The following is a 19,085-nucleotide window of genomic DNA, read 5'->3' as shown; positions in this document are numbered from 1 at the left end:
GATGCACAAGTTACTACTTGTGTAACGATATATCTGTAAGAGACATTAGTTAGTGATAGATTCCTTACCGCCCCACCCATCCTCCCCGTTCTGCGAACTGATTACTAGAGTTAAGATCATCCCCTTTTAGGGCCCTAGTTTTATGCACCAAAGGTCAGTTTCTCGCATGACTCTGCGTTTCGGCACGGAAAGTTGTGTACAGAACTGACGTCAGCGTGCATGGGTGGCGCCTAAGTAGCCTCCGTGACGTCCTGGCGTGCACGGCGCCAGTGACTGGCATGGAGCCGCACGGCGCCACCTACTGGTACGCAGGGGTACTGCTAAACAGAAAACTTTGCGGATCCAAACTGACGCCTGGGGAATATTCTAAGGTAAGGAATCTATCACTAACTAATGTCTCTTACAGATATATCGTTACACAAGTAGTAACTTGTGCTTCTGTCCGAATGCGATCCCATTCAGTTGCAACCAATACCGAATCTCCTATCCATTCACAACGGACAGATCAGCCATCCGGATCCTGCAGCTCTGCGCTTAGCGGCCTGGAGCCTGAACACTTTGAATTTGCTCACTTAGACATTCCTTCAGAATGTAGGGAGGTCTTGGCTAACGCTAGAGCGCCCTCCACAATAAAAAGCTACATGCTCAAATGGAAGCAATTTTGCCTGTGGTGTCAAGCCTCCAACATTCACCCGATCCATGCAGAACCAGAAAAACTTTTGCTTTTCTTTTTACATCTGGCAAGGTCAGGCCTTTCACATTCTACTCTTAAGGTATTCTTAGCGGCTATCTCAAGATTCCGACAGGATGGTCCACACTCTTTACTCATCTAGGATCATTCAACAATTCTTCAAAGGATTGTTTCGTATGTTTCCTCCCATCTCCAACCTGGCATCTTAACATTGTTCTGTCACAACTCATGCGACACCCTTGTTTGTTTAGTGGAAGATGTCTCTGCTGTTGGGTCTCAAATCAGCCAGGGTGGGTCAGTGACATTCAAGCCTTCACTGTTAAACCGCCTTTCCTTCAATTCACCAGGGACTCGGTAGTGCTCCGCACTATCCCCATTTTTATGCCTAAAGTACCTTCGGATTTCCATCTCAATGAACCAATAGTTTTAACGACTTTCTTTCCTAATCCTCTATCACCTGCGGAAAGGACTTTACATACTCTTGATGTCAAGAGATGTATAAAATTTTATTTACAAAGGACATCCTCAATACTTAAATCTTGATCAGCTTTTTATAGCCTATGGTAAAATGCGTAAGGGATACCCAATATCCAAACAGTCCATTGCATGTTGGATTTCTGCTGCGATCTTTCTATCATCAGCAAGCGGGTAGAACTCTACAGGCAACTCCGAGAGCACATTCTACTAGAGCAATATCTTCTTCTACTGCTCTCTTTGCTGGTGTGTCTTCATCAAATATGCAGAGCTGCAACATGGTCCAGCAGGCACACCTTTACCAAGCACTACTGTCTGGAAGCTGCCAGCAATGTAGACACGTCCGTGGGACAAGCGGTTCTCCGTAATCTCTTTAAATAAGGTGAGCCTCTGTTCTTCCCTCCTCCTCATTGATGCCATTCGTATGTGCATATTTATATATTGTTACATATATACATACGTTTATTTTGTGTGGTTTTCATATTCATGTATATTATTATTATTTTTTTTAAATATATAAATATTTTTCTTTGATTATCTCACAAGCATTATTATGGAATTACTGCTTTCTACTCTGATTCAAGCATGTGAATCTATGAAAGATACACCAATACTGGAGAAGAACAAAAGTTACTTACTGTAAACTGTGGTTCTCCGGTGTTGATATCTTTCATAGATTCACATGTGACCCACCCACCTCCCCTCAGATGCTCTCCTATGCTCTTTTACTATTTTATCACACTTGTTCTGGAAAATCTGAGAGCCCCAGCCTCTGGAGAGAACATTTTGGAGGGTGCTGTTGCCCGATTGGCTGTAGTTTGGACTATATATAATGACACGGACGAGTCATGGAAGTGTAAAGTTTTTTCCTATTAACTTCTAACTATTTTACTTCCTGGTTCTAATTTACCTATGATATGGCTATTTTATGCATATTTATTGCTATTTTTATGTACTGTGGGACTCCCACTCCGACGACTGGGAATGATTCAAGCATGTGAATGCTGGAGAACCACATTTTAAAGGTAAGTAACTTTTGTTCTTCTGTTTGCTCCCCAAGAGTGGTTAGTATATGGGGTCCGCTGGCACATTTCATCTCTTGATAGGATTGTTCTCTTTTAGGTTTAGGCTATATGGGGTGTGCAGTCTGTTGCTTCATCTGTTTGGTAACTTGATTGTACTATAGAGATCTCAATTTCATTGTTTCCTCCACCTCTTGATTGTGTTGGTAGGAATGTTGATCCTGATGTCTCATAAACCCTTGAATGTAAAGCTGCCTCCCAAACTCTGTATTAAAGTTACCTTTTCCTTCCTTCCTAGATTGTACGTCTGGACCGCACAATGGAACAAATAGTTTTCCCGGTACCCAGTATTTGCGAATTTCTCACGAAAGAATCAAAGCTTAGGATATACTACACGACTGAGCGAGACGAGCAAGGAAGCAAAATCAATGATTTCTTTCTGCGGTCGGAGGATCTCTTCAATGAGATGAACTGGCAGAAAAAGCTAAGAGGTAGGACGGCGGATCCAGGGCTTATCAGGCAGGATTCTGAATGAGGGGTGAGGTCATTCTGGTAGGGATTGAGATTCTGATGGGTTGGTGAAGACCTAGAGAATTGTAAAATGGGCGCTCTAGGAGGGGGGCAATGTTTGCAAGGGTTTGAAGTTTGAAGATCTGAGGTATTAAGAAATGGCGGCTTTGAGAGGGGTAATGGGATGCTTGTAGCCCTGGATGTGTTTAACTGCCTAGAGCGGTCATATTAAACCGTGCATAATTGACTACCCCATTCACAGATACCATGACACTGTCCATACCCGCTGCACTGTGTCCAATCCTATGGTTACAGAGTGGTTTGACAGACTAACGCTTTTTTAGCTAAAAAAAACTTTAACCCTAACAGGTTTTATTTTTTTAGACCCATGCACTTCTAATAGGTGCCAAAGAAAAAAACACTGGGTGTAGAGTTTGTTTTTGTTATGGATTACATCATCACTGGTAAGTAATGGGGAATGACAAGAGTAAACAGTATTGCATCCTTTCCGATCCTTTTTTTTCTATTGGCCATTCCACACTGTTTCCTGGGCAAATAGCTGATGGTGACTGCCTTTGCACAAATGGCTGAGCACGGGAAATCCATCCGTCCATCAATTGTGTGTCTTTTGCTTTGCACAAATGGCAGCAAATGCAATTTGTGTATTGCTCGTCATGGGGGCAAGTCCTGAAAGAGGTGCACATTCAGTTTCCACTGGTTTTAGCCCTTCTGGATCTATATGATCAGGTTAGTTGTAAATTGGTGTAAAAAAGGCACATTAAATAAAAGCCAAATGTTCTTGTTCACAATTTGTCATTTTAAAAGCAGCTGATTACCTACAGGGATTAAGTTGAAATATTTTTGGTCCTAAAAAAAGGTGGACAGATGTTTAAATTCTCTTTGGTTCTGCAATAGCTGGGTGTCTTGCGGTATAAGTCTGGAAATGGCTCGTGGGAATCTTGTAGTGATCAAAGTTCTATTCCAAGAAGTCTCATGGCTCTGTGTCAAAGGCTCCTCCAGTCTTTCTAAAGCTAGCCCTCGCAACAGTTTTCTCCTCACTCATGCTGATCTTTACCTAGACAGCCCCTTTACTCAACCATTTCCTCCCCTCTCGAACAGTTCTGTGAATCTACAGCATCTCCATGCCTGACCATTGTCTCTTTTCATGGTGTGATCTGTACCTAAACTGCCCCCCTCCTTCCTTGGTCGGCCACTCCCTCCCACCCCCCAGGCTGATTGTCTACGTGCAGACCCTGAACGTGGATGAGCATGCCATCAGTTCTCTGTAGACTTCTTTTCAGTTCCTAGACTATCCTTGTCTGTGGCTTTGGTTCATGAAATTGGTGGTGCAGAGTTTAGGGAAGATGTGGTTGTGGACCTAAAGCTGCAGATGCTTCTTGGCTAGTGTGCTTTCACTCACCCTACTTTTTCAGGGCATGCGGTCATTGTTTCTAAAGCTTCCTTGGGACCAGGAATAGAGAGATCGGAGTACAGGGTCTGGGCAGGTCAGCAAGCCATGTCTGTCCAATCATTATATCCAGGGAGGTCTTGCAATTGAGCTGGTAACTGAACAGAGGCGTTCCACAAGGGGGTGGTGGTGTGTTAAGTGGTTCAGATCTCACCATTAGTGCACACCCAACACAAGCAGAGATACCACAAATATTAGACTTCTAAAATGTGATTAACTGTGCTAAGGTTGAAAGAAGTTGGCACACAAGCCTGATTGCTCTACCTCCAGTCACTCAACCGAAAGCAACTTGTGCCACAGCAGTGCAGACACCAGACTGGGTCTATACTTAAAACTCCAGCAGTAAATGCTAGCTGTGCTGGAGGGTGGAAAGCTTGCTCCTAGAAAAAAAAAGCAGATTTTGTTAGTCTTTAGCTTGCTCAGACTTAGCATCATGGCTGGTCGTATAAAATTTGGACAGCTAGCTTATTTAGGAATGTGTGATTAACACAATGACCCATTACATGTCCTAATCACTTGGAAACCATCTCAATAGTGAATTTAGTAAATGTGAAAACCGATTTGTTAGTGTTGTGCTTTGCTTCTGTGTGTGTGGCCTGTTCCAGAGTGCTTCTAGGTTGAAAAACGGGAAACTGAGGCTCGGGGAGCTGTTGGTTTACGTGGGCTCACACAGTGTTGGGTGGAGATTCATGACCTGGAGCCCTTCTGTAAATGAAGCTGCTACAGGTGACAAAGCAGTAGTTTTTTATATGGATTTCCCAAGATGATTAAAAACTCGCCTGGGGGATAGGCAGCTTCAGGCTTTGAATGAACTTCAACTGACCCCTCAGTTACACAATAATTCTTTGATTCACAAGGAAAAGTTAGTATGGTTTTCCTTACTTGTTCATAGCATGCTTGTGTGTATACAAATTCAGGCAGGCAAGTTGGAAACCAGGGGATTATTGGATCCAGAAAAGCCTCTTTGGGGTAATTTGATAATTATTGTAGGGAATTTAAGGGAACGCTAAGAAAAATACAGTCCGCATTTAGAAAAGATACAGGAAGGTAAATTTAGCTCAGGTATGTGAATGAAAAAAGCTATAAACATATTAAAACTAAGATAGTCTTTTTATAACCAAAGATGTAATGAAATGTTGGAAGTGAGTCGAATGGGGGACCAGAAGAGATTTTGTGGGATTGAAAATGCCATGTGGGGTACACACGCTGGATCTGCCTCCCACATAACGGAAGTAGCTTGGACCATATATTTATCAATTCTTTATGGACCCCACGCCCCCGCAGAACAAAACTGAATTAGTTAGCAGAGTCCGAGTTAGTTTACTTTTTTCTTTGAAGATAATAAGATAATATGTCAGTTATCAATTTAGGCAGGCCTTCCTGACCAGATAAAATAGCAGTGGTTATTTTAAAGGTAAATACTGAATGGTGGGCAGGACATTTTACATTTTTATTTCAGTGGATTGCTGAAACTGGAAGGACCCCTAATACTGGAGGGGGTCGTTAGTAAGCCTTTATTGAAGAAGGGAAATGAGACTAACACCACCAATTATAAGCTCATAAGCCTTCTATGCGTTTTTGCGAAGGTCTTCTCAACTATTGTTGGTAAAACTGTTGGGGTGGGTTTCTGCAAACAAGTTTCCAGCGGGCCACTCCACAGTCGATCATTGTTTTGCTTTATGGGCAATTTTTAGGAAGTATATTGCGATAAAGGAGATTGTTTTGTGGACTTTCAAACAACTTTTGATACTGTGGACAGTGGTAGGTAATAGGAAAAGTTGTTAGCTTGAATGTACCACAGGGTTTGTTGCCCCTAATACACGCATTACATACCTCGAACTGGACCCCTCTGGCAATCTTAGGAAAAAGATACACATTGGCAATGGACTGTGCCAAGTGTGCTTCCTAGCTCTGATTCTTTTTAGTTTATATGTGGTCAATTTACCTAGTTCATTTTATGTTTTTAGCTCCTCTCCAAAAATGGGATCTTCCCATATTCCTTGTCTAATGAAAGTATGAGTTGACTTGAAGGAAATCTTTCTAAAGATGAATATGGAAGAAACGAGTACTAGTTTTTTTGGGGGGAAGCTATCACATTTTACACGGCTTTAGATAAAACAAAATTGAAAAGTTATAACTTATAAATATTTAGGGCTGCTTTTCTCCCGTACTTTAAACTGGGATTATCATGGTAGTTAAACTTTACCAGGGAGTCTGACTGTAAAAGTGCTCTACATTTAATAAGATGTATGGAGGTTTAATATATGCCACTTGTTAAAGTATGTTTCACAAAATTCCATCACTAGCATTAATGGTTTTTAAATTACATGTATAAAAAGGTGAAGTTCTAGGTCCTGTGGATAGTAGCTGTTTGAAACGAGTTTTAATTTGCTTGCATGGTCACATATAACAGGTATTTGTGTTTAAACATTTTGTAATAAATTGATGTTGGAAGCTGAAGTGTCAAAGTTAACGCAAATCTGTTGGTTGGAGGCTTAACATAGTGAGCTCAAGTGGGCAAGGGATGTTTGGTAATATACAAATGATAGAGAAGTACCACCAATCTACGGGAAAGTTTTGGTGGTTGGCACCCATTTCCTCATATAAAAAATAGTTACTAAAGGAGGGTGCCCTAATCAGTCTTTGCAAAAATATAGGTTTTATTTTTTTTGAAAATCTTCTGTTATGATAACGTGTCATTGCCCGAGTAATTAGATGGATTTCCTTACCTATTTTATTTATCAGATCAAATTCTTCAACTAGAAATTTCTAAATTTAGATTAGGTTGTAATCCCCTCCTGGGGATCCAAAGTATGGCTACAATAAGTTAAGAAAGGGGTGGTGTTTGCACATATGGACAGAAAATGAAAAGTACTACACATGTCTTTATAGAATGTCTGGTATTTTTTACCGTGTGCTGTAAATTTTTATCGCCTCTCTTTTAAATATTATATTTATAGGAGACTCCATGCCATCGACTTGTTGCCTAATATGTGTTTTTTATATGTTGCTGCGGGACTGGGACGTTTATTAAGATTGGTTGAAAAGTGGAGTAATCATGATTTATTGTGATGTGAAAGTTTTGTGTATATATCTGTTTTATGGGCAAGTGTCTTAATAAACATATCTATTACCTGTCTGCCTGGATTGTGGCCAAGGCACCCTCCATTGTACTGTTTAAGGTTTAGACACTGAACCAAACCCCTTTTACTACATTACCTTGTTTTTTTCGAGAGGGAAAATATGTGGTAGAGAGGGAATTGAGTGGGTGAGATGCTGTCCTGCATCTGCCATATCTGATAGACTTCTCGTCAGATTCCTTACCTTAGAATTATCCTCAGACATCCGACGGGATCCGGAAATTTTTCGTGAACAGTAACCTTGTGTGCTGGTAGATGGCGGCATCTGGCTCCACCTGGAGGCATCCACGCCAGAAGGGATGTTCGTGGTTCCTATATAGTTGCCACCCAGGCACTCTGACGTCAGTTCTTTTCTTTCTGCACCAGCCAGCACAGATCCAGGAAGAGTTACCCCTTAGTCATTTCTTTTTACATTTTTTCAACGTTTTGTTGAAGTATTTTTAGGTCTTACCTTACAGCGTGGCAGAAATGTAATCTAAGAATGCCAGCTTCAAGCCCTGCGGCACCTGTCACCAACAGATGTCAGTGACGGTCCTGCGTCTCGTTTGCCTCTGGTGGCTTGAGCGGGACCACGACATGAATGATTGCCCCGACTGCCGCCCCATGCATTTGAAGGCCTTGAGGGAGCAAACCCTCAAGCTTTTGGTGGCTCGATGTGTGATGCCATAATGATCAAGGTCCTGGGCGAGATGACGGTCCTGGGAGCAGTCACAGAGCCCAAAGTAGCCGTCGAGCCATTCGGGTAAGTCGAGGTCCCACACAGTCAAAACATGCTTTGACTTTGCCTCGTCTTTCAGCTTACGAGACAAGGGAGCATCTCCACTAAAGGCCTGGCTCCACAGTTGTGTCCCTGAGGTTCCGGGAGCCGGGGCGATCCCCGCCCAACTCATAGTTCTGAGGCTATTAACCTCATATTTGGGTGTCTGTTCCTGCCGGCGTGCCTTCACGGTGTAGGAGGGGCCCCTGCTGTATTCACGCCACTGGCTCCATCCCTGGCACCAGTCAGGCCCCAGTGATCTACAGATGGATCTAGACCAGTGCCGGTCATGTCATCCTGACCTTGCCCATTGCTGATCCAGACGCAGATGCTCTAGTGCCCACCAGTGGCGCAATCCTCACCCCAGACACTGACACAAAGCCGGAGGGGCTTTGTCCAACACCAGCTCCGGTACTGACTGGCACCATGCTGACCAGGCCCGGCCCGACGCCGAGCCCAATTCTTACAGGCTAGGACTCTGGGAAGAAAAGGAGGTGTTGATGGACCCTGAGGAATGCAACCTTATGAGGAAGGAAATATGGACTAGAGAGGATCTGGGTGAAGCCAGTGGACTGGACACTGCTCCAGATACTGGCAGGCTGTTTTCCTCTGCCGTGGTTACGGAGAAGGGAGTGCCATTCTCTATGCTGGAGCGGAGGGCGGCTGAGCTTAGCCTACCCTCAGTGGCGGTCAAGACAAACCTCTTGAAAGTGGTGCTGCAACTGGGAATGTCCCCCTCAGAACCACTACTCTTGTTCAAAGAAGCAATCAGGAACTTTCTACTTGGTACCTGGTCCGTGCCCAACACAAGGGCTCCTGTGAATTCGGACGATTTCCTGACACCACAACCCCACTCCAGGGGACCCAAACTTCCTCACCCAACATCCTACCCCGTTGAGCTTGGTGTTACAAGTCTCAACGTCCCATGTAAATCCTAGCGCATTCCCTACCGCACCCCTGGAGAGGGAATCTGTAGGAAGCTGGCTCTTAAAGTGATCAATCAATAACTTGATATACCATTCACAGAGTCCAGTGGTTCCCTTGAAATTGAACTGGGCCTTGCTATACAATCCCAAGGTGCTCCTTTAGGGGTAGTGTGGTTGAGCAGCCTTAGGCTTACAACAGGATTCTAAGACGTTTGCAAATACACACATTGGTTTATTTATGTATTAACACGACTCAAGGAGGAGATCCCCACCAATTTATAAAAATAGCCGGTATCGTTCTATATGTCTAGGCACCAGAGAAAAATCATTCAGGCAAGTACTGTTTAAAATAGCAGGTTTGAAGTAAACAGCTGTGTGATACTTTCAATTGCAATTAAAGCACTTTGCAGCGATATTAAGCATTGGAGAAAGCAAGCGCTGCATATGGTTACTTGACTTGCGGGACCCTTCCCCAGGACTTGAGGTGAGTTTGGGGCAATGTCCATGGCAGCACCAACAGGTCACCTAAGGAGGCCCTGAGGCAAACTGGTGCTGAGGTATTTTTAAGCGTCTGGAGATTTTAAATGATTTTTGATACTTTCAATTGGAATTTTAAGTCTTTCACGTAATGTTCAGCTATGCAGGAAGAACACACGTAGCATACAGCTACTTAGTAATGACTTGCGGGGCCAATCTTGACTTAAGGTGAGTATGGGGCAAGGTCCAAGGCATCACCAACAGCTCACTTCGGAATGCTCTGGGGCATCCAGGTGCAGAGGTGCATTACAGCGTCTGGTGCCCCAGTCACTTAAATGGAGGATCGGGCCTGTCACAAAGGGACTGCGGGCTTGGACTGGGGGACCAGTCGAGCTGAACCAACAATGAGGCTCAACTCTTGCGATTTCCAGATAAATGGGGGCACCTTTGGTTCTCTTCTCCAGGGCCTAGGAGCAACGGGTGCACAGGTGTCCTTGGGTGTCATTTTTTTGTCACCTTGAGCAGTCACGGTTGAGGGGGCCTGCACCTAGAGGCTGAAGGCGTCCTTGGGAAGTCCGCAATGGGCAAGTTTAAGGTGGGCTTGGTCTCTGCTGGGCTGGGGGACCAAACTGGCACTGTTGGCCCTCTTTAACACTGGCTTGGAGTTAAGGGTGCAGTGGTGCTTTCAGGTGTCTGGTTTTTGTCAGTCCGGAGGCCTTGTAGCAGTTCTTGTGTGCCTGCCGAATGCAGGGGAGCAGCTCTGCTACTCCTTGTGAGACTCTTGGTTCTTTTTTGAAGGCAGGCAGTCCTCCCAGGCTTTTAAAGTCACAGATGCAGGATGAGTCTACATTGGTGCAGTTCTTGAGGGATGCAAACAGGCCAGCGGGGCTGGGGCCAAGTCAGCTGCTTATTCTCCTCTGCTCTAATTTTGTGGCTCTTCGGTCCGTCTTAGGTTGGTAGAAATCTGCATCTCTGGTGCCAGGATCTCCCCTAAATACTGATTTTAGTAATCCTGGTCAAAGCGCTACGCTAGTGTAGTTTGCGAAGTTTGCGCTACTTCGCACTATGCGAATTGCACGTAGCACAGAGCAAACACGCGTAGCGGTCATTTTTTGCTTGCTCGCGGTCCTCAACGTCAAGTTGGTGACCGCGAGCAAGCAAAATGACATCCCGGCGAGAGTTTTTCCTCGTTCGCGATCAGCAACATCAAGTTGCCGATCGCGAGCGTGGAAAATAAACCTCCCGGCGAGATTCTCAATGCGGGGAGGTCAGGTTTCTCATTGCAAGTGGTCACGTATGCTCGCGACCGCTCGCGATGAGAAACTACCAGTCTGCGTTGAGAAAGCTGCCGCTCGAGTAAAAATCTACTCGAGCGGCAGAAAACTACAGCTTGCACAGTGCAAGATGCCGTTTTCAATGATTGCACAGTACCGGATGCTTGTCCGCACTGTGCAGTCATTGAAAACGGCATCTTGCACAGTGCTAACGGGGTACTACGCAGTTCGCGAAGTGCTACGCGTAACTCGCGAAGTGCACATTGCGTAGCTCCGCGTAGCGCTACTTCGCGAACTACGCCCAGGGTTAGAATTTAGGGGCGTTCGAGTGAGTGCCAGGTAGTAGCCAATGGGCTACTTACCTTTAGGGTGACCACACCCTCATATGACCACTTCCGCTGGGAAGTGGGCATAACCCTGACCCTGGTTGGTTAATTCTCCTCAAGGCAATATGGAGGAATCTGACGAGAGTGGTCCACATCACCTGCCCCACCCTAGGGGTGGTGCCTTCTGAATGTGGGCACACCACCTAATCTAATTTTCCCACCTTTCCTCCTGCTAAAAGTTTAGCAGGACGGGGGTTGGCACCATGTCCTATGACAGAAACCAGAGTTGCATACCAAGGGCGGAGGGGCCACTTTGAAGCTCCCTGGCCTTGGCAGGCTATCTCTTGAGAGGGGGGTAGAAGACACCCTCTGCCAGAGCTGGCCTGTTTTCTGGCCTCCTGAGAGTGAAGGCACTCGCCCTTTGGTTTAAGGAATTCGTCTCAGGTGTTAGCCAGGCTAAAATCAGTCAGCCCACCAGAAGTTTAGTACGTTTTCAAGGGGCACCTCTGAGGTGCCCTCTGATGCATGTATTGATAAATCCAACATTGGAATCCGTGTGTGTTCACCGATACGAGATGTTTGAGAACACACATCCCTATCTTCAGTGAAGCCATCATGTAGCGGGGGAACTACCGCGAATATGTTGATCACAACATTTGGCAACTGTACCTGCGTTATATAATAAAAATTGCTTATGCAAAAAAAAAAAAAAAGTAGCGTGGGAACTAGTTTTCACCAGTGCCCAGCACATGTTTTAACATTGCTTCCTTCTTCACTTTCACTGGCAGTAATCGAGCTGCCCAGTAGAGGGTCATATCTGCTCATGTAGTTAGGCCCTCACATGTAGTATAGTGCACCCTGCCTTAGGGCTGTAAGGCCTACAGTAGGAGTGTCTTACCTATAGTGCATGTAGTGTCTTCAGGCATGGCACACATGGATTTGTGCTATGTGGACTCTTCAGTTTTCTATGCACCAAGACACACAGCCTGCAAAGGCAGTTTGGTTCATCTTGACGAGGGGTCCCTAGGGTGGCGCAATTTGTGCTGCAACCCTAGTGGACCCTCTTCTGTCCTAGTGGCCCAGGTACCAGGGGTACCATTTACTAGAGCCTTACAGGGGTTGCTGGAGTTGTGCCAATTGTGGTACAGTTTTAGGGCAAGAACACTGGTAGTGGGAACCTGGTTATTAGGGAGCCAGTACACCTCAGTCAAAATTGCATCACAAAACCAGGCAAAAAGTGAGTGTAGCGGACTGAGGGTACTGCAACTAGTACCCAGTTCCTACAGGCTGAACATTTTGGTAAAAATGTTGTCTTCCGGTAGCCTGGTACTGCGGTCTGTGAACACGGTGTGTCCTTTGGGCCTCTACTCCCACACCCTGTGGAATACATTTGCACAGGTGCTGCCAACAGTTCCTGGGGAGGCCCAGGCCATGCCCTTGCATACTGTTGCCAATGGGAGGGCTGTAGCTAAGTTCACTATGTGCCGTAGACTAGACACCACTGACTCACTAGGCAGAAGGGTTTATTTGACAGTGGCCCTGTGACACCACGCCTGGTTGAGGACTACTGGCTTTTCTGGGGCTGTCCAGTCCTCAGTCATTCCCTTTGATGGCTCCTGTCTCTTTGACGACCAGGCGGAGTCAGTGCTGGAGCGCTTTAACGACACCATGGAAGGGTCATGCAGCCGCTTCCCTACCCACCCAGCAGCCGGGTCAGTCTACTACCCCTCTAGTAGCTGCAGCCTCCAAACCCTATTTGTCTGCCTGTGTACCATCATGGGCATCCAGTGGGCGGCAGGATTCGCCATCACCTTCCCGCTGGCAGTCCTTAACATCAGACAGGTGGGTTTTGCAGACTTTCCAAAGGGCCTACTGCCTCCTCTTCAAGACTACCCCTCTCTCCATGCCACCTACTTGCGACAGGCTGACGGAGGTCCATCTTTCTCTTTTCCACCAGGAGGACGAAGGGCTTCGTCCTATCCTTAACCTGCGCTATTTCAATTTCTTCCTCAGGAAGGCGAAATTAAGGATGCTCACTCTTGCTAACGTCCCGACTGTCCTGGATCCGGTAGATGGAATGGTAGCGTTGGACTTGCAGGACGCACATTTCTAGATACCTGTCCTGCCTGCCCAGAGGCATTACCAGTGGTTCATTTTGGGCCACGAGCACATGCAGTTCGCAGAACTCCCCTTTGGCCTCACCAGTGCCCCTCGGTTATTCACCAAGGTGATGGCGGTGGTTGCAGCTCATCTGCGGAGATCAGAGGTGCCAGTCTTCCCCCTATCTCAACGAATGGCTGTTTAATGCGGGCTGTCGTCTCCCATCTTCAGACTACAGCGGACCTCCTGCATTTGCTGGGGTTCACTATCAACGTGCTGAGGTCACACCTGACTCCCTCTCAGACGCTTCCTTTCATCAGAGCTTTTCCAGACAGTTCCATTTCGAGCCTATTCTCCAGAAAGGTGAGTTCAGGATACTGATGTTTCAGCCTCTATCTTGGATTCCAGTGAGACTGACACTGAGGCTACTGGAAGAGGTGGAGATCTGGGGACTCCGGTCTCCAGCGGAATCAGGACTCCACATCAGCCTGTTGGAGCTCCAAGTGATCCGATAGGAATTAAAATCCTTTCTACCCTCCATCCAGGGAAGGATTGTGCAAGTGTTCATGGACAACACCACCACCATATGGTACTGCAACAAGCAGGGTGAGTTTGAACATGGCGGGAACAGCAGGGCATATCCCTTGTGGTTCAACATCTGTTGGATTTTCTGAACACCAGAGCGGACGAACTCAGCCTAAGGTATATCTTTCTGTGCTTTTCTATGGTTGCCTGACCACCCTTCCCTTTTCCAGTCTCCTATTGTTCATAGGTTTTTGAAAGGTTGCAACATGTCTCCTCCCACTCTTTTCGTTATGCCCCAGTAGCACCTCAATCTTGTCCTCACTTTTCTTATATGCGCTCCCTTTGACCCTCTGCACATTTGTCCACTCCGGTTCCTTACTGTCGAGACTGCCTTTCTTGTGGCTATAACATCTGCCCAGAAGGTCAGTGAGCTTCATGCTTTAACATTCAAACTTCCTTATTTTAACATCTACCCAGACAAACAGGAGCTTTGTACGAGAACTTATTTTCTTTCGAAAGTGGTCATTTCTTTTCATGTGGGCCAAACCATCACTCTGCCTACTTTTTAGGCTCCACCTCATCCCTCCAAGTAGGGGGAGCGACTTCGTCTGGACCCAAAAAGAGCATGGTTGTTCTAACTTGACCACACGAGCATTCTGGATGGATGCCCAACTCTTAGTGGGTTATGTCTGAGCAAAGAAAGGATGGGCAACACAAACGATCTCATGATGGATCGTACTCTATATAACAATCTGCTATGCATTGACTAAGAACCAACCCTTTGAGGGTTTGCATGCTCATTCCACCAGAACTAAAGCTGCAACTGCTGCGATAGCTGACACAGTTCCGGTCCTGGCCATCTGCCAGGCAGAAACATGGGCTTCCCTCCACGGGTTTACCAAGCGCTACTGTATGCACAGTCGAGTCCGTAGGGATGGGCACTTTGCTTGTTCGTTCCTGACAGACTTCCTCATTTAAAATTGGTCTGCAGACCCGCCTCCTGGGAGCAGTAGCGGCCGGTACTGCGGTGACAAGGGAAGGGGAAAAAAATTACCAATTCACTTAATTGTTCCCTGCATCTCTCCTCCACCTCTCGCACGTAGTCTCTTCTCTGCTCCTCAACCAGGAAGCACCCAGGCTCCCCTAAGCGTTGCGATTGGTCTGAGCACCGTGTTTCGGAGCTGAGATGGGGCATAGGAGCCTGGGAGTGTTCTCTACCCAGCTGTAATGGAGCCTGGATGGAAAAAATGCAAAGTGCGCATGACTGTTTGGCCAGGCCAAGATGGCCTGCCAAACTGTCATGCGCACTTTAGAGTGCAGCAACCACTCCCCCCGCCCCCCCACGTCACGGGTCCAAGCCCCACCCTAACCTGGTGATACTAAAAATAAAATAGTAACTTCAGTTATCTTATTTCTTTTACACTGCTCCGCGAGCAGTGGGGCGACACTACTCTGCCTTGGAGGTATTACTTTGGCATCTATTCTAAGGTAAGGAATCTGCGGCTAGTAGTCTCTATCAGATACTAAATACAAGTTACTTCTCTTTCTTAGCGCCTTATCTGGTAGAGACTCTATTTAGCTGCAGATTCCTTACTGACCCGTCCATCCTCCTCCAATTGCAATCAGATTTCTAGGGACAGAGCTTCCCACTTTCAGGGCCCTAGTTTTCCACTCCTGTGGTCAGTGTACTTTGTGGCACTGTTCTTCTGGTGTGGAAAGTGCCTGGGTGGTGCCTATATTGGCAGCACGAAAATCTTTTCTAGCGGAATGACACCACGTACCGGCTTCCAAGAGACCTGCTCACAAAAAAATTCTTGAACCAGTCTGACTCTTGGGGATATTTTTAAGGTAACGAATCTGTGGCTAGATGAAGTCTCTACCAGATAAGGCATTACCGAAAGTAACTTGTTGAACGATGCACTGACTCTAGATGCTAGGTCCTCCTAAATTCCTTTCATCCAGTATCTGCTCAGTTTAGGATAGCCATGCTCCCTTGTTATTTCACAGAGTCCTCAGCGTTTAGAGTTAAACTAAATATGAGGTGTCAGCATAGGTACAGCTGGGCTGGTGCCATCCCACAGTTTCAGGATAGGCGCTAAGTCTCATTTTGATTAAGTGTATAACCTTGTATCCTATGAAATTCTGACGTGGAACCTGGACTCCTAGTCCTAGATTGGGCATCGGCATCCGCACAGTCCTCTTCTGGACAGCCTGTGCTCCCACCACAGGCCTCTTGGTACTTACATTATTTGATAGAAGTATGTTTCTGTAATCCTGCCCTGCTTGCTGATTCTGGTTATTAATATGATTGGTTTTGATTACATCTCATTCCTCTGAGGCAAATGTCATGCAGCGCCACGAAGCGCCAATAACCATCTGACGTTCTGCCTCTGTGTCTTCCTCACAGCTCAGCCCGTGTTGTACTGGTGTTCGCGCAACATGTCCTTCTGGAGCAGCATCTCATTCAACCTGGCCGTCCTGATGAACCTGCTGGTCGCCTTCTTCTACCCCTTCAAGGGCGTCCGAGGAGGTATGGTGGGCAGCGGCCCGCGGCGGGGGGTGGGCCTCCATCTGCGGTTGACTGCAGCTCAGCCCTTCTGCGGCTGCTCAGTGACGCTTGGACTGTGGGGTGGTGTGCTGTGGATTTGAAGGATAAAGCACTGGTAAATGTGCATTAATGTGCTTTATCCTTCAAATCCACAGCACACCACCCCACACATCCAACCAAGACCCAATCTTTAGTGGCGCACACATTATGTTAAACAGAAGGGGTTGATCCTGGGCAAGTTCCAGATCTGTACGGAGTATACACATGTGACACACAAGGCCTCGAGTGAAATAGGGCTCACTCTGGCCTGGAAATGACGTGAGCGTGTACTGTTCCAAGGCGTTGCAGCTGTGTAATAATTCAAGGCAGGCCAGAGTTCTCATTTCTGTTGTGCCCGTAGCTCCTGTAGTCCTGGTCTTTCACCGTCTGTATATTTAACACAAGTCAAAGATGCATTATGTCATTACTTAAAATCATATAAGTAACATAAATAACATGGTTATTGCAATAAAATCACTGTCCATACAAGGCCCATTCAAACATTTCCTAGATCGAGATATCTCTCGGACATGATAAAATTGGCGCAGTCTTCAATATGCGCGAGCTGAGTTACTACTCTGCACACACTTCGGCTCAGGCCGTGCAAAGCTGAGAACATCTGAGATGCCTGTCCATAGGGCTGTGAGTGGGATGTGAATATTGAAACGGTGCAAAGTGCAGTGCCCGGAGATGTACGAGTTGGTTGATGCCAGTTGTAGTACGGGTGTGTCTGCCCTGATGTATGCACCCTGTTCCTACGTTTGTCAGGGTGTGATGGGCTTAGCCATGGGCAGTCTGCCTGTCCCTGGTGAACGCTGCCCCATTTAACTCCGCTCTATCAAATGCTCTGGTTACTGACATTCTCAGTACTTAAACTCTGTATGAACTAGAGGGACGTGAATGAGCATCCACGCAGTGATATTTAAATAGGGTCAAACGTATATAAAACGGGGCAGGTCCCAACGGGCGTCCTTCTGACCTGTGTGTAAGAGCGTGCAGTTGCAAAGCGCTCATTTTGGGTCTCCCATGATCTCAAGGCCATTGGATATCAGTGTGATGTAGGAGGCTCCGAGGCCTCCCCACAGTCTGCAGGTGGACCCCATCGTTTTGTGATTCGAGGCTGGTTGCATATCTAAGGGGGTTAATGCACCTACTGCTGAGGCGTGCGCATTTCCAGCCGTATATGACTCACGTGAATGTTGTCAGTTTCTTTTCAGCCTTTCATCTTTCCTAGACCCAATTGAGCTGCTTCATAGTAACACCAGCCCGTGAGTGCTGCAAGCAGCCATGCTTGTTGGTGTTGCTTGTGCTCTCTTCCTGCGCTGCTGCTGCCCTTTGGCTTCTTCATTCCCTGCATGACTACGGGCTAGGCCTGGTTTAAAGAAGCGGATGTTACTGTTGTAGAATACGGTAAACCGGGTTGAAGCGGGGCCGGTCCTGTCGGCGCTCAGCACCGGCAGTTCCAAAAAGCAGGTGCTGAGACGGGGCCCTATCGGCTCTCAATGTTTGCTCTCACCCTCAGGGTGATAAAATAGAGTCTTAACGCTCTGCAGCAGCAGCACCCTTCACTGCCTTTGATGTAACTTCAAAGAGACTCGTTATAGTTATTTAACAGGCGCACCATTTCCGAACTGAAGCGTTTTCAATATTCTATTCAACGAAGCCATAGTTGGTGCCTATTTAGCTCACGCAACTATCAACCCAGTAGTCACTTCTTGTATTATATACCTGGATGCAGTGACAAAAAGCAGCAAAATACCAGTCGGAAGGCACACCATGCTAAGCACAATTTTTTTTTTTTAGCTTTGCACACTATGGTAAGCACAATTTTTTAGCTTACATGTTTTAAGCCTCGCCCTATTTACATCGGCCACTCTTCTTTGAGAGACCCCGCCTCCCAATTCTTTTCATCCCACTTAAAGCCCTGGCGGCTAATTAAACTGAATATGGTGCTGGAGGAAGACCAGTGAACGGTGCTGGGTCCTGTCCGCGTGTGGCCTTCCCTTGTAAACCTGTTCCTTCCTGGGTTACCTGGAACCCATCGTGTCTTAGCTGGAGGCTACTTGCGCGGGCAGCCACTCTTACCAGGGCACTCACTCGTCTTGGTGTCAATTCCGCCTCTGGGGCACTCCCGGCTCTTCATTGGCTTCTGTGGCAGTCCTCTGTACTCGGCCACGGCTCGGAGTCTCGTGGACTCGGGCCGTGTCCGGAGCGGAAGGGCGTGGAGGGAGGGGGCGCAGGGTCATCTAAGGACCCGCGGTTGTACGTGCCTAACTGAGCAGCATGTGCCCGGCCCAGGTTGTTTTTCACGGGAGAGATATCTTTAGCGGCTGCCTGGTTATGTAAGTGGTCTCTCGCTGTGAGGTATTAATAGCCCGAGTGCACGTCGCAGACGGGAAGACGGGCATTACCTTTCATTTCAGAGCGCGGGAAGCGGCCGGGACGTGCCGCGGCAGCACGCGCTGCGCACTGCACCTTGTAGGGACAGAGGCCCGTGGTTAGTTCATGCGGGCAGGGGCCGGTCTGGATGCGTAAGGATCGCTTTGCTCAAATGGAGTATGTTAACGTAAAGGGCCTCTCCAGCTGAGGGGTGTCACGTAGGGGTGGGCGGAATTTGCGGAATTAACCTTCGCAAATTATCGCGAGAATGTTTAAAATTATCGCAAACAAGCAGAAATATCGCAAAGATGCGGAAGTTTTTTTTCCGGCATGTTCGCGAGATTTTCTGCATGGTTGCGGGTCGCCAACTTACCCATGTGGTTGCTTGCGGGCGCGGCCATCTTGTTTTGAGTTGTTCTCGCGGTGCAT

The 19,085-nt window shown here is 46.9% G+C and overlaps 1 protein-coding gene across 5 annotated transcripts in view; it reads left to right on the top strand.

Moving 5' to 3' along the window:
- The window catches only part of ITPR1 (inositol 1,4,5-trisphosphate receptor type 1), a 1,957,366-nt gene that overhangs the window by 1,644,763 nt on the left and 293,518 nt on the right, over nt 1-19,085 (top strand). For all 5 annotated transcript variants that reach the window (XM_085624511.1, XM_085624509.1, XM_085624508.1 and 2 more), the window contains 2 exons: nt 2,486-2,678; nt 16,098-16,220. In XM_085624511.1, the coding sequence (XP_085480637.1) occupies nt 2,486-2,678; nt 16,098-16,220 (316 nt within the window). The remainder of the gene's footprint in view (nt 1-2,485; nt 2,679-16,097; nt 16,221-19,085) is intronic.

Source organism: Triturus cristatus, chromosome 9 (assembly GCF_964204655.1).
Source record: "Triturus cristatus chromosome 9, aTriCri1.1, whole genome shotgun sequence".
Classification (NCBI taxonomy): Eukaryota; Metazoa; Chordata; class Amphibia; order Caudata; family Salamandridae; genus Triturus; species Triturus cristatus.
Note: the sequence above shows the minus strand (reverse complement) of the source record. Positions and strands in the feature narration are given on the sequence as shown.